Consider the following 14,721-nt stretch of genomic DNA (forward strand, 5'->3'; position numbering starts at 1 on the left):
TTGTGTCGTGTGTTTAGAAACGATCGTCTCGTTACAGGATCGTCACAATATCAAAATGCATATTGTCGTGTTTTTATATAAACATATAAGCACGAGAGAACAAACTGCTCTTAACTGCAACTCTTTATTAGCTTAACTTCCTGGTGCTGCAGGTTACTGCCACGGTACAGACTACAGGTTCCATGCTTCCATGTACAGCTTCTTATCACCCTCTATGTACCAACGTACATTTATAACAAATACCACACATATTACGGTAATCAGCGTTGCATATGTGTCTGACCACAATACTAAAAAAGAAATGATTCCTTTAAATTATTTTTTTAAAGTTGTTATAATAAGCATATCATTTAGTTATCGCTACTGAGAATTTATCAAACATAAAAACATGACGTGGATAGGTTTGCAGTTTTCAAGGTGTATATTTCAAATTGCATCTCTTACACACATGAAGATAAAGTTGTGAACACCAGCTGAATATCTATTATCAGAATCATTATAACTGTGTTATAACTGCTACTGTGTAAAGGGAATACTGCTGTTAACAAGAACGTGATTTGTTCAAAGTGTTTGCAAAACAAATGTTATTGCACTTTTGTTCATATAGCAGTACTTTTAAAATAAAAGGGCGCAATACACTACTTTTGAATGCATTATTGAATTTTGCGCATAACAATGCGATTAAAAATTGTAATCGTTGCCCAGCACTAATATATTTATAAAGGAATACTCTTTCCTCTCCAGAACCTGATCTCTGCAGCGACCGGCATGAATCTGACGACGGTGGACGACCCCATCCAGAGGAAGTTCCTGCCCAGCTTCCTGCGCGGCGTTGCCGAGGAGAACAAGCTCGTCACCTCCCCAAACTTCGTGGTGACTCAGGCTCTGGTGGCCCTGCTGGCAGACAAAGGGGCCCGACTCAGACCTGCGTATGACAAGGCTGATATGGAGAAAAGAGGTGTGTAGACTCAGTTTGTCTCATTGGGCTCTTCATCAATAATGTTTAATTTTTATGTTCATATTAGAGTAATCAAGCATCCTGAACATGGCACTGCCTCCGGTATTTAAGCCAAATTACGTACTTTTTTCTTACGTTATTGTAATTTAACCTTAAAGGGACAGTTCACTCCAAAATCAAAAACATATTTTTTTTATTCCAACAGCTATGTCTCTGTCCATAAATCCTGACGCGTTTACTCGAGATAATCCACCGACCTTGTTGTGAGACGTTTCATGTAGGAACTATTTTCTTTCTGCTAAACTACACCTGCCAGCCGTATCACCGCTCAGAAGGAAGCATCTCCACTCGACACTGCTAGCTCACCTAACACCACGGAGCTAACATTGCATTAATATTGACATGTTGTCCACGAGAAGATGCACGCCCCCTTCTGAGAGGAGGTATAATTAAAGCCTGTGGTTCGGCAGAAAAAAAATAGTTCCTGCATGAAACTGATTTCTGGAAAAGAGACGTTGCTGTTTAGTTTTTCAAATGTATTTTTTGCAATCAAAACAAATCAGTCTGGATTGATAAACAACTACAGGTAAGATGAAAATATGTATTCCAGTGATTCTGTCCTATCATGTGTTTTTCAACAAAATATAATGTCACAGAAATGTTCACATAATTGTATCATCAGTGCTGTCTGTTCAGCTTCCATGACTCATTCTTGTTCCAGCTTGTTTCTTTCTGTTCACTTGGGTCACTTTTTTTCTGTGCCTTTTGTGTTTGTCCTTTTTGTTCCTCCTCTCACTCACCGGGTCACCTTCTGTTCCGTGTCGAGCAGGTCTAATTGCGCATTTGTATGCCCACCCTTCCCATAATCCCTCCGCTTTAGGGCCTCTGGAGCTGGCCAACGCTCTGGCGGCCTGTTGCCTGTCCTCCCGGCTGTCCTCGCAGCACCGCCAGTGGGCCGCCCAGCAGCTGGTCCGCACGCTGGCCGCCCACGACCGCGACAACAACCACAGCCGGCCGCAGACCTTCGCCGACATGGCGGGAGACCTGCGGAAGTGCTCCTTCATCAAGCTAGAGGCTCACCAGAGCAGGGTGAGTCAACACGGGATCAGGAGTGTTCCCACAGCTGGGTTTGAGCTCAGAATATATATTAATAGAAACTGTTAGGTGTTAAGAAAACGTCTGTTTCACTCAGGTCATCACGTGCGGTTGGTGCAGTAAGAAAGGCCTGTTGGCTACGAGTGGCAATGACGGGACGGTGAGGATGTGGAACGTGACCAAGAACCAGTACACCCTCCAGCAGACCTGCATCTTCAACAAGGAGTAAGGCTTTCTCTAATCCAAATGTTCCACCTGCACAAACCTCGGTGTGTGAATGAAACCAGTGCTGCATTTGGAGGGAAGAGCTGTAGTACAGCTCTGGTGCCACAGAACTGATCTAAACATTACTTTGATCTTGTTTCTTTCTGCAGCTACAGCATGTTTTATAAGTTATTTTTGTTGAACCCTCTAAACCCCAAACAGTTCCTCTCTGTGGTCTCACCTCAGTATAAAGTCCTGCTGCTCTATAGTAACAGAACCATCATGACTAGAAGTAGAGAGAACGAGAACGTGTCTTCAGTGCAGAATAACACAGTTATGATGACATCAATCATAGAGAAGAAACAAAACACAAGTTGAATTTCTTTGATATTTTATTTTACAAAAATTGGAAAAATGTTACAAAAACAATGGAATCTATATATCCAACATGTCTCCAAGTGTCCACAAGTGTTACTAATGTTGGGAATAAATGGAGGCTCTCTGTGCTATATGTATTGAACTATTAACATTTCTACAGCCTCTTCTCTCCTCTCCTCTTCTCTCTCCTCTTCTCTCTCCCCTCTCCTCTTCTCTCTCCTCTTCTCTCTCCTCTTCTCTCTCCTATTCTCTCTCCTCTCTCCCCTCCTCTCTCCTCTCTCCTCTCTCCCCTCCTCTCTCCTCCCCTCCTCTCTCCTCTCCTCTCTCCTCCTCTCTCCCCTCCCCTCCTCTCTCCTCTCTTCTCTCTCCTCTCCTCTCTTCTCTCTCCCCTCCTCTCTTCTCTCTCTCCTCTTCTCTCTCCTCTTCTCTCTCCCCTCTCCTCTTCTCTCCTCTCCTCTCTCCTCTCCTCTCCCCTCCCCTCCCCTCCTCACTCCTCTCTCCCCTCTCTCCTCTCCTCTCCTCCCTCCCCCCCTCACTCCTCTCTCCTCTCCTCTCCTCTCCTCCCTCCACTCCTCTCTCTCCTCTCTCCTCTCCTCTCCCCTCTCCCCTCCTCACTCCTCTCTCCCCTCCTCTCTCCTCTCCTCTCCCCTCCTCTCTCCTCTCCTCTCTCCTCTCCTCTCCCCTCTCCCCTCCTCACTCCTCTCTCCCCTCCTCTCTCCTCTCCTCTCCCCTCCTCTCTCCTCTCCTCTCTCCTCTCCTCTCCTCCCTAATTCAAATGAATGCTAATGTTCTGTTGATGTGTGTAAATAGGCGACAGTTTGCCAAAACGTTCCCCATAACAACTTCTCATGAGGTGATAATATGTGCTCACATTTCCCCATAACAACTTTATGAGGTTATAATACGTCAGATGTTTTTATTTTGGGCCAAATATGAGAATGTGTTGCAGCTTAAAGTGTTGGGTCTCATGTGTGTTGATTCTGTCTCCTCTCATCAGTGACGGCTCTTCAGAGGACGGCATGTCCGGTTTGGGGTCTCCCAGCGACCCTTGCATGTCTCCTCTGGCTTGGAGCGTCACTGGAAAATACCTGGCGTCGGCCATGGAGAAAATGGTCAACATCTGGCAGGTTAACGGTAAGCAGTTATGCTTTTCACTGGCTCCACTGGGTTCTTCTTTTATAAGAGGCCATGTTAATGATGCGCTCCATTAGCGTTGTTTCATTATGAAATGTGTTCCGTGGCTCAGCTTGTGTCGGCAGAATATGAATGAGACGGCATTAAGATTTTATCGCTCCCGTTAAAAATAGATGCTCTGGATGTGGTCCAATCATTATTCACTGGCTCCCCCCACACGCCCCGCAGCACCGACCATCTGTCCTCGGCCACTTTCAGTCGCCTCCAGGACCAACGCCCACGATTCTGATCAGCTTTCATGAGCACATTTTCTCTCTTCTGCCTTTGAAACGTGACTCTGTCTGTCATTGCCATCTTTCTGTGGTTCATTGTTGAGCAATCAGTTCGCACCAAAGTCCATTAAACACCTCGGTATATTTCAGAACCGCTTCTAAAGTTCAGTGTAAACGTACTCAACCGTTGAGAAGTTTGATGTTTTTCCTCTTATTGTAACAGAAATAAAAACAGTATAATGTCCGTGTTCCCCACAGGATGGTGGGCGGACCTTTAGGAATAACATTCAGTACATTTTAAAGTTAAATGCATCAATCTGGTGCAGAATTAAGAACCCAGATCTGTGAAGAACTTTGTGCTCTTGTTCTAGCAGAGGGGGAATGTAACGAAGTACATTCAGGTTTTTAGGTACTGTACTTTACTTAAGTACTTCCATTTTATGTAACTTTATACTTCTACTCCACTACATCTCAGAGGGAAACATTATACTTTTCATTTCATTACATTTATTAGACAGTATTAGTCACTAGTTTGGCTATTTTGCAGATTCACATTCTTAACACAAAATATAAATAAACTAATGAACTATGATGTATTATTAAGTAGTAAATGTCCAATTATGAAGTATATAAAGTAGGAAAAATGAGCCCCGACATTAAAGTGATGAGCACTTAAATGCATCAATAATTATAATCCAATGACGTAGAGCCTAAAGTCAATGTATTTGAAATGCGTCAGTCTGCATATTGAGTGTACTTTTGGTACATCAAGTATATTTTGATACCAATACTTTTGTACATAAAAAGTAATGCTAGACAAATGAGGACTACTAATAGTAAGAGCAGCCGTGGATATAATAGAATAATAATGATAATAAATAGTTGATGCCTCGGCTCCTCCAGTCTACAGTCTGATCAAAAGTTTACTTTCAACTTTTCAATCATCAGAAGGAAACGTTTGAAATGTTTCTTCTAGTCTTCTACTCCTCTGTTGTTCAGAGAGATCCGTTGTTCTTTTAGTTATTATTTATTATTTATTTCAACAGATAAGTCAATTTAAGAACCAGCTCTCATTTACAATGACGACCTTTCCAAAAAGGCAGCAACAGGAAGTCAATACAAGACGAAATAAAACATCTCAAACAATCACCGACAAAATGTACAACATATAAACAAAGTGTTCCTGGAGAGGAAGGTGCAGTGATCAGAGCCCATCGTCTGTCAGTCTGGTTGAACCAACTAAATAACATCTATTATTAATAAAGCGTCGTATAGAGGAGTCCTCCCAGCAGTCCATCTTTGTGGCAGCAGATTACAAACCTTCTGAGCGGTAGATTTTATTTCTCTGACCGGTACAAAGCTCCTCGCTGACCTGTGACCTCCCCTCCTCTCCTTTAAGGCGGTAAGGGCCTGTTGGACGTGCAGCCTCACTGGGTGTCAGCGTTGGCTTGGCCTAAAGAGGAGGCCGAGTCCCTGTGGTGCGGGGAACCCAAAGACATGCTGCTGGTGGGACGGATGGACGGATCTCTGGGCCTCATCGAGGTGCTGGACAGCTCCAGCATGCACCGCACCGAGCTGGAGCACTGCTACCGGAAAGACGGTAGGAGCCAGTGTTCTCGTGTTCTCGGTGGTAAATGTTATTTGGAGGAAACTCTTTACAGATGTTTGATAGTAATGTTTCCTTCCCCTCTCAGTGGCCGTGATGCACATCGCCTGGTACAGTGAGGACAAGCCGTTTGCGGTGGGCTACGCAGATGGAAAGCTGCTGATTGGATCCAAAGAGCCTTTAGAAAAAGGAGCCATCGTGGTCATCGACGCTCACAAGGTTTCTACTCAGTTCTACTCTTTCTAGGATTCTACTCAGCAAAGTTTGATTTGTTTTTAAACACATTTTATTATAGTTTAGTCCACTTTATTTGTTATCTGTATTTTTACTCTTTGTTGTATTTTACTTTTTCTATTTTAGTTGAATTTTCTTTATTTATTTACTCGTATTGTGATTATTATTTATTTTATACTTAATAATTGTCATTCTATTGTTCATATATGTTTATCATTTTATTCTTTTGTTCTTTGCTATTCTTCTGTTGTAATCTTTAATGAAAGAATTTCCTTTGGTATTAATAAAGTTGTATCTTATCTTTAGTTCATAAGATAACATCTAACGGGTTCAGTTAAAGTGTGTTACATTGTTTAAGTGTAAACTCTTTGTGTACAAACATTGATTATCCTGCTATTATAGAATGTATTAAGGTTTAAATGTACAATACTCACACATATTTAACTGTTGTGATATGAAACATTTCCTTAATTGTCTTAAAATCAGATACTTATACAGAAACAAGAATATAGCAGTTAATATGAACTTTGGGAGCTACCTATGAAGAACGTTGTGCTCTTGTAAACAACTCTGATCTAGCAAACTATTTCATCATAAACACATTGGTTGTTTAGATATGAATAGTGATGTCACAACCACACACGGGGATCCTCCTGCACAGAGCTTCCTAGATTAGTTCGGATTGGATCTCTTCCCAAATCGTCCCTCGCTCACATTCCCGTCTCCTATTTTACTCGTTGACGAAAGTTTCAATAGATCTCGTCATCACGATAAATGAGATTTGATTTGGTTTTCGTCCCTGCTCCTCGTGGGCTGAACCTCTGAATCTTGTGTTTCACAGGAGTCCATCACCAGTATGAAGTGGAGTCCTAACGGTCAGATCTTGCTGACCTGTGCCAAGGAGGAGACGGTGAAGCTGTGGGCCAGTCCGGACTGTCACTCGGGCTCCGGCTGGCACTGCCTGCAGGGTCTTCGACACCCGTCCCCGGTGAACGGCGTGGCCTGGTGTGGCCTGCTGGGACGTGGCCCGAAGACTCTCAGCATGTTAGCCATGTAGGTCCTCAAGTACTCGCACCTGATCACACTCACTGGTTTTTATTGAGTTCATGAGGCGTTCATGTTGCAGTCATCCTTTAGATGAGTTCCTCAAACTCATTCTCTTTTATTTCTTTTTTTTACAGATGCTGCCAGAACGGCCACGTCTCAGTCTGGACTGTTCCTCAAAACATCTCTAACTTCCCAGATTCCTCTTCCTCTGACTCTGAGGGATGGTGGGAGAATGAAGTAAAACCTAAATTCATGGTACTTACAAGATGTTGCTGTTATAATGTAAACAAGGTTGCTGTTTATTTTTAAATTCCTGGACATGCGGTGAATGTTGAAGGTGATTTTGTCTCGAATTCTGACCAAGCCTGCAGATTCATCCCAATTGATGACTGTTTATTCTCTCCACACGTACATGGTCTTCTTCCACTTATCTGCCGTCCTTGTGTTGCAGTCTTCCCGGTGGTCGGGCAGAGGAGCGACGTGTGTTTTCCAGCTGAAGGGCCACATCACCCCAGTGAGAACGCTGGCCTTCAGCCCCGACGGCCTGGCTCTGGCATCTGGAGGAGTGGGAGGCCTCATGAACATCTGGTCCCTGCGGGTAAGAAAACTCACACAGGATAAATGTAAACACTGCAGGTAGAAGTAACAGATGTACACACACTCCTCTCACACTGTGTGTGTGTGTGTGTGTGTGTGTGTGTGTGTGTGTGTGTGTGTGTGTGTGTGTGTCCAACAGGACGGGTCGGTGCTGCAGACAGTGGTCGCCGGTTCAGGTGCGATCCAGAATATTGTCTGGATCCCAGATGTTGGTGTGGCCGTCTGCTCCAACAGGTCCAAGGTACCACATCTGTACACCTTTGTTCCCCCCCCCCCCCCCATGTTTCTAGCCGCATCGCTGTGATGAGATGAATATCTATTTACTCTCCGGTCTGCTTCTCTTCCAGGACGTGCTGGTGGTGAACTGCTCCAAAGAGTTCATGGCGTCCAACCATGTGCTGGCCACTTGTCGCACCGCTCTGAAGAAGCAGGGAGTGGTCGGCCTCAACATGGCGCCCTGCATGAGGGCCTTCCTGGAGAGACTTCCTGTCATGCTGCAGGAGCAGTACGCCTACGAGAAGGTACGCACGTTTAATATCTATCTCCGGTCTAAAGCCTCTTTCACACATAATGCTCGAGATGTTAATGGGATAGTCTGTCAGGCATCACTTGTGATGTTCATTATTCACACATGCACGACACTCTCGAACATTTCCATCTTGCACCTTTTCACACATGTCATGGCAATGGTGGACCGTCCAGCAGATGGCGTTTTTTTTGTCATGTTTAATGTGTTTCACATTTTTCTGATATTTGTTGGATATATTTGTGACATTTTTCACACATTTTTCTGACACTGTTTTTTCTTCACATATTTTACTACAATTTAAAGATATTTTTTGGACTTTTTTCACATATTTTATTTTTTAAATATTTTACAAATAATATTTGGATATTTTTCACGTATATAATCTTCTTGTAGTTTTCCGTATTTCTTGGGATATTTTTTATAAATATATAATCAATATATATTTATAATTTTTTTCACATATCTTACAAATAACATTCAAATATTTCTCGGGTATTTTTCTTAACATTTTAACAGTTTTCACACATATTTACTCATCACTTGAGGGTGATTATTCTCCATCATTGCCAGTTGTTGATGTTTCCTCCTCCTCCTCCTCCAGCCCCACGTGGTGTGTGGCGAGCAGCTCGTCCACAGCCCTTACATGCAGTGCCTAGCCACCCTGGCCGTGGGGCTCCACCTGGACCAGCTCCTGTGTCGCCCCCCCGTGCCGCCCAACCTCCGACACTGCCCGCCGGAGTCTGACACGGCCGTCTGGTGCGCCAGCGAGTGGTCCTGGTTGGACTGCTTCTCTACGACGGTCAAGGCGGCGGAGGCCCTCGCTCGAGGCGCCTCCTTCTCCGAGTCGTTCTCCGTTCCCGACCTGGAGCCCGTGCCCAAAGACGAGATGGCTCTGCTCATGGTGAGGGAGGCTGCTGTTGCTTCAACTGTTTATCATCTAATTAACACCTACTGTTGAATGTAATAACCGTGTTCCACTCTGTTTTTCCAGGACAACAGTAAATGGGCATCTGGTCTGGATGAACAGATCATGTCCTGGGCCACCTCCAGACCAGAGGTAGTTTAGATTGAGACCCAGATTAGCTGTAATAAGTGTGCTTGTTTACTCTCAGACTGTGACGATAATAATGTGTGTGTGTGTGTTTTTTTTTGCAGGACTGGCACCTCGGGGGGAAGTGTGATGTGTATCTGTGGGGTGCCGGGCGAGACGGCCAGCTGGCAGAGGCCGGCAGAAACATCCTGGTGCCCACAACCGCCCCGTCCTTTTCTCAGGCACAACAGGTACACAAACGTGTCGCGTGTTTGTTAACTAACCCAGCCTGGTGACTGTCATCACATCACAGAAGAGTCCAGGATACGTCTGCTATTTTCTTATACTTTACTGCAAGACAAGGACAGTGGAAACTGCTTCTAGTGATCGACCGCTTACATGGATCAGTACGCTTGGAACAGAAATATTCCTCTACAAATGCTCTTAAAATAATAATAATAACTTTATTTATATTGCACCTTTCAGAACAAAGTTACAAAGTGCTTCACTATGAAAACTTAGAAGCAAATATGAACCATCAGTACAATTTACCACAGTACAATACAATAAAATGCATAAATACATGTATGTATTGCAGTTTTGGTTTGCTAAAAAAAGTAATTTTATCTCAAAAAAACAAAATGTGTGCGGGGAAAGCAACCGTAGTCAAAGGTCCAGTTAATTTATAAAGTCAAACGTGTGCTACATTTGACTTGACTTCATAATCTGCACTATTAGATGTAGGATCCAGTGTTTGTCACGTGGGAATCCTCAGACTTTATGTATTTAATACCGACTCTTCGGAGTGCCTCTTTGAGTTAATGGATTTTGACATTTTGAATGTTGACGCGTGTTCTTTACCAGCTTTTAAAACGTGGTCCCTTTTTGATGTGATTGTTTATTCCCTGCATCTGTCTGCTCGTCTTTCCTTCCTCCAGGTGGTGTGCGGTCAGAACTGCACCTTTGTGATCCAGCCCAACGGGACGGTGTTGGCCTGCGGGGAGGGAAGCTACGGCCGTCTGGGTCAGGGCAACTCTGACGACCTGCACGTCCTCACCGTCGTCTCAGCTCTGCAAGGTGGAGCTGAAATATCACACACACACACACACTGTTAAGATTCACTAATATGTTTGACACTAAGACGTGCTCACCTGTGTGTCCTCTGATGGAGTTTAATAGCTTTTAATCAAATCTATTGAGGTTTGAATAACTCCGACTCAACGACTGTCATAAGATTTTAAAACCTACAGTTTTGAGTTGTGAGAAAGTTAATATTGATTCGATATGACTCATTGAAATAACAGCTCTAGCTTACTGACTTTACTCTTTATTTTTCATGAGCTCTTAAATCCGAACACTGGAGGTCCTTCTGCAGAATTATTAAGTTTTTATAAGCTTAAAGAGACTTGAATCAACGCTTTAAAGCACCAAAGTCACACAATAACACAAAAACACTGGAAAATAAAATAAAACCAGGCGGCAACCTGGAAAGTTCTGAAAAGTGAAGTCAAAGCTTCATGTGTTAAAGCTGCATTCTCTCTAGTGTCCACCAGGGGGCGACTCCTCTGGTTGTATAGAAGTCTATGAGAAAATGACTCTACTTCTCTCTTGATTTATTACCTCAGTAAACATTGTAAACATGAGTTTATGGTCTCAATATCTAGTTTCAAGTCTTCTTCAATACAGCATGATGTTCATTTAGTACATTATGGTCCATTTAGAGTCAAACAGACCATAAAGCAGGGGATGCTTTAGGGCGGGGCTACACAGTGATTGACAGGTCTCTACCAGAGCGTTGTCCAGTCTGGGAGGCAGTTGTCGGTGTTCTCGTCTCACGAGTCTCAGTGTGTTTTTACTTCATGACAGTTAATTGTAACTTTTTGGTCGTCTAAAAATGTCTCCTTCAGCCTTCGGTTGTACTTAGCTCCGCCCTCTAGTGTCACTTCTGTTTGCAAATAACTAAGATGGCGACGGCCAAAATGCCAAACTCGAGACTTCACAACGACAATCCACAAGCCAGTGTGAGACGCCAGGACGACTACGTCGGCTTCTCGTATACAGTCCGTGAATCAAACATCCTCCAGTAGCAGAAGAACATGTAACATGATTAGAAGTGGAGGGATGGATGTGAAAGAGAAATAATGAAATAACTCAAAGCAGTGATGAGACATCTTTATTGTAGTTTCTTACTTCAGTAACGTCATTCTGACTCCGCGGTCGTCTCTCTGCCCCTTCAGGGTTCGTTGTGACTCAGCTGGTGACGTCGTGCGGCAGCAACGGTCACTCCATGGCCCTGACAGAGAGCGGCGAGGTGTTCAGCTGGGGGGGCGGAGACTACGGCAAGCTGGGCCACGGGAACAGCGACCGCCAGCGCCGCCCGAGGCAGATCGAAGCGCTGCAGGGAGAGGAGGTGGTGCAGGTCAGTCTGAGTTCTAATGAACCCGATAAGGATGTTTGGTGCTCGGGTGCTTTCACAATCTGCTTCACTTTGATCTTTTGTTTTAGATGTCCTGTGGGTTCAAACACTCGGCGGTGGTAACAGCCGACGGGAAGCTTTTCACATTTGGAAACGGTGATTACGGACAACTGGGTTTGGGAAACACCTCGAACAAGAAGCTTCCGGAGAAGGTCACCGCTCTGGAGGGATACCAAGTGGGACAGGTAGGACAGAGGAGTGATAGAACTGACTAGAGGTGCAACGGGTCTCGAAACGGTTCGGGTCAGAGTCACGGGTCAGAGTCACGGGTCAGAGGCACGGGTCAGAGGCACGGGTCAGAGGCACGGGTCAGAGGCACGGGTCAGAGTCACGGGTCAGAGGCACGGGTCAGAGGCACGGGTCAGAGTCACGGGTCAGAGTCACGGGTCAGAGGCACGGGTCAGAGGCACGGGTCAGAGGCACGGGTCAGAGGCACGGGTCAGAGTCACGGGTCAGAGGCACGGGTCAGAGGCACGGGTCAGAGGCACGGGTCAGAGTCACGGGTCAGAGGCACGGGTCAGAGTCACGGGTCAGAGGCACGGGTCAGAGGCACGGGTCAGAGGCACGGGTCAGAGTCACGGGTCAGAGGCACGGGTCAGAGTCACGGGTCAGAGGCACGGGTCAGAGGCACGGGTCAGAGTCACGGGTCAGAGTCACGGGTCAGAGTCACGGGTCAGAGTCACGGGTCGGATCAGCACAACAGAAAAAAGGAGCAAATTTAAAGTAACTTTTAGAGATCGCTGGTCATGTTTTTTTGCCGCCGATACTAATTATTGATCATTGATGATCCATATTAACAGACACAGAGCCCTTTGTTGTTTGATTAGAGCACCAGAGTATTATATTATATTATAAGTCTGTAAACTATCAAGAATTCTAAATGTTGTCCTTTTACTTTGTATTTGTAATTTATAGTTTTTGTTTTTTCTTCATAAAAACACAATTCAAATGATAAGTAAATAAAATATTGTATTTTTATTGATTAAAACAAATGTTGTCATCAGTGGTTTTGATGATCTATTATTAGAGCTGGTGTAAACAGCTCATAATTCATCTCTAATATCTGTTGTTGTTGTGAAACACCACGGTTACTAGCTCTCCTCCTGTTGTAACATTATCAGAGATCAGAGATCGATGACATCATGATCACATGTTTGACTGAATATTGGAGGAGAACCATCGTCAGTAGAACTTTATTTAAACTGTGATGGTTGACGTTGGACTGTGTAATTGAAGAGGATGGATCCGTACGGATCGGTGATCTACGATGGTCCGTTGCACCACTAGAACTTACCGAGGGCTAAATCGTTTATTTAACAGTCTTTTTTCCTGTTTCCTGACGCTCAGTTTGAATGCCACGTGTTCACATTTGTGTTCCTGTGTTCTGACAGCTGAAACATTTAGAAGGTTTCCTTAAAAACCCACGTTCGATGAGTTCATGTTGCCGTGTGCTCCCCTCCTCAGGTGGCTTGTGGTTTGAACCACACTTTAGTCGTCTCCGCCGACGGGATGATGGTTTGGGCTTTTGGTGACGGAGACTACGGAAAACTGGGACTCGGCAATTCCACGGCCAAGTCGTCGCCTCAGGTCTGTTCACATGGAAAGAGTTCAGAACTGTTAGGAGGCCCGCTGCTTCACTCTAGCTGTAAAATAACCACGTAGGTGAATGTAATGAAGGTTTATTTAGAGTTCTTGATTCCTCAGAAAGTGGACGTGTTGTGTGGAATCGGCATCAACAAAGTGGCGTGTGGAACACAGTTCTCTGTGGCTTTAACCACAGACGGCAAAGTCTTCACCTTCGGCCAAGGTTCGGTTACATCATCTTCTCTACGATAATAATATAACGATCAGAACTGAAACCATCAACCAATCAACAGTTATTTATTTATTTTTCAAGAAAATTAGTTCAATATTTCCAGCTTTACATCTGACATTTGGCTTTATGACATTTTCCATATTTCAGTAAATGATGAGTTGAGAAAATACAGATCAGATGAAAAAATGTCGCTCAAATAATGATAAATACTGTTTTCACAGTTACATTTGAGTAGCTTAATAAGGTAATTGTATAAAACTTTTAGTTTGACATGTAATTTAAATATTATGTTCGCAGACCCCCTGATCGGCTTACCTGAAGGCCGGGCCAGGAACCACAACCGGCCCCAGCAGGTGCCGGCTCTGTCGGGGGTCCACATCCAGGATGTGGCCGTCGGAGCTGAACACACTCTGGTGCTCTCGTCCACGGGAGACGTTTACACCTGGGGCAGCAACTCGGAGGGACAGGTAACCTGCTGAACACTCACTGAACCCCCCAAGAATTGTGATGCGTTCAGGCTCTGCTCAGTGAAAATGAGAATTTGGCGAATGTAAATTCAAACTTCCACGAGTTTAAATACTTCTCGTTACTACAAATGATGAATTGACGTGACTTTGAACACCGTGCCTTGTGTCGTGCAGCTCGGTCTGGGCCACACCAACCACGTCAGAGAGCCAACGGTGGCCACGGTGCTGCAGGGAAAAAACATCCACCAGATCTCAGCCGGACGCTGCCACAGCGCCGCCTGGTCGGCTCCTTCCGTACCGCCTCGAGCTCCAGGTTAGACTCTCGCTCTCTCGCTCTCTCTCTCTCTCTCTCTCTCTCTCTCTCTCTCTCTCTCTCTCTCTCTCTCTCTCTCTCTCTCTGGGTACATCCACACTAATACGTTTATGAGTAAGCTCCTCATTCCTATTTTCATGTGTCGTTTGTGGTCGTCGTGTCTCCTCCTCTTCTTCCTCCTCCTCCTCAGGCTCCTCGGTTCCTCTCCAGCTGGGTCTCCCCGTGGCGGTTCCTCCTCAGTACAGCGGCCTCAGAGAGGTCAGCATCGAGGCGGTGAGGGCTCGTCTGCGTCTCCTCTACCACTTCTCTGACCTCATGTACTCCTCGTGGAGACTCCTCAACCTCAGCCCCAACAACCAGGTGAGCAAAGAAAACATTCATAATCATGTTTCCTGACTGTAACAGCTTGAAGAGCACGTTAAAGGGTCGGGGTTTAGTTTAAATACCCGTCTTTAAACATTCAGAGGTGGTCTTTGCTTCAAGAGGGTGTTGGACAAGGAGGTGAAGGTGAAACACACAGTCTATCACCGTACGTAATGATGGTGACTTCTTTCTGTGCAGAGCT

The 14,721-nt window shown here is 44.8% G+C and overlaps 1 protein-coding gene across 1 annotated transcript in view; it reads left to right on the plus strand.

Moving 5' to 3' along the window:
• LOC142943544 (putative E3 ubiquitin-protein ligase HERC1) overlaps positions 1-14,721 on the plus strand; it is a 67,418-nt gene that overhangs the window by 42,885 nt on the left and 9,812 nt on the right. The window contains exons 49-71 of the mRNA XM_076085109.1: positions 745-958; positions 1,839-2,047; positions 2,151-2,278; positions 3,633-3,769; positions 5,441-5,641; positions 5,736-5,866; positions 6,723-6,934; positions 7,063-7,165; positions 7,380-7,526; positions 7,665-7,766; positions 7,873-8,046; positions 8,656-8,955; positions 9,046-9,111; positions 9,210-9,335; positions 10,023-10,161; positions 11,322-11,503; positions 11,590-11,745; positions 13,025-13,147; positions 13,265-13,367; positions 13,674-13,843; positions 14,018-14,156; positions 14,347-14,516; positions 14,718-14,721. The exon at positions 14,718-14,721 is cut by the window's right edge and continues 166 nt beyond it. Of these exons, the coding sequence (XP_075941224.1) occupies positions 745-958; positions 1,839-2,047; positions 2,151-2,278; positions 3,633-3,769; positions 5,441-5,641; positions 5,736-5,866; positions 6,723-6,934; positions 7,063-7,165; positions 7,380-7,526; positions 7,665-7,766; positions 7,873-8,046; positions 8,656-8,955; positions 9,046-9,111; positions 9,210-9,335; positions 10,023-10,161; positions 11,322-11,503; positions 11,590-11,745; positions 13,025-13,147; positions 13,265-13,367; positions 13,674-13,843; positions 14,018-14,156; positions 14,347-14,516; positions 14,718-14,721 (3,436 nt within the window). The remainder of the gene's footprint in view (positions 1-744; positions 959-1,838; positions 2,048-2,150; positions 2,279-3,632; positions 3,770-5,440; positions 5,642-5,735; positions 5,867-6,722; positions 6,935-7,062; positions 7,166-7,379; positions 7,527-7,664; positions 7,767-7,872; positions 8,047-8,655; positions 8,956-9,045; positions 9,112-9,209; positions 9,336-10,022; positions 10,162-11,321; positions 11,504-11,589; positions 11,746-13,024; positions 13,148-13,264; positions 13,368-13,673; positions 13,844-14,017; positions 14,157-14,346; positions 14,517-14,717) is intronic.

Source organism: Anarhichas minor, unplaced genomic scaffold (genome assembly GCF_050575085.1).
Source record: "Anarhichas minor isolate MPS153535 unplaced genomic scaffold, ASM5057508v1 ptg000139l, whole genome shotgun sequence".
NCBI lineage: Eukaryota > Metazoa > Chordata > Actinopteri > Perciformes > Anarhichadidae > Anarhichas > Anarhichas minor.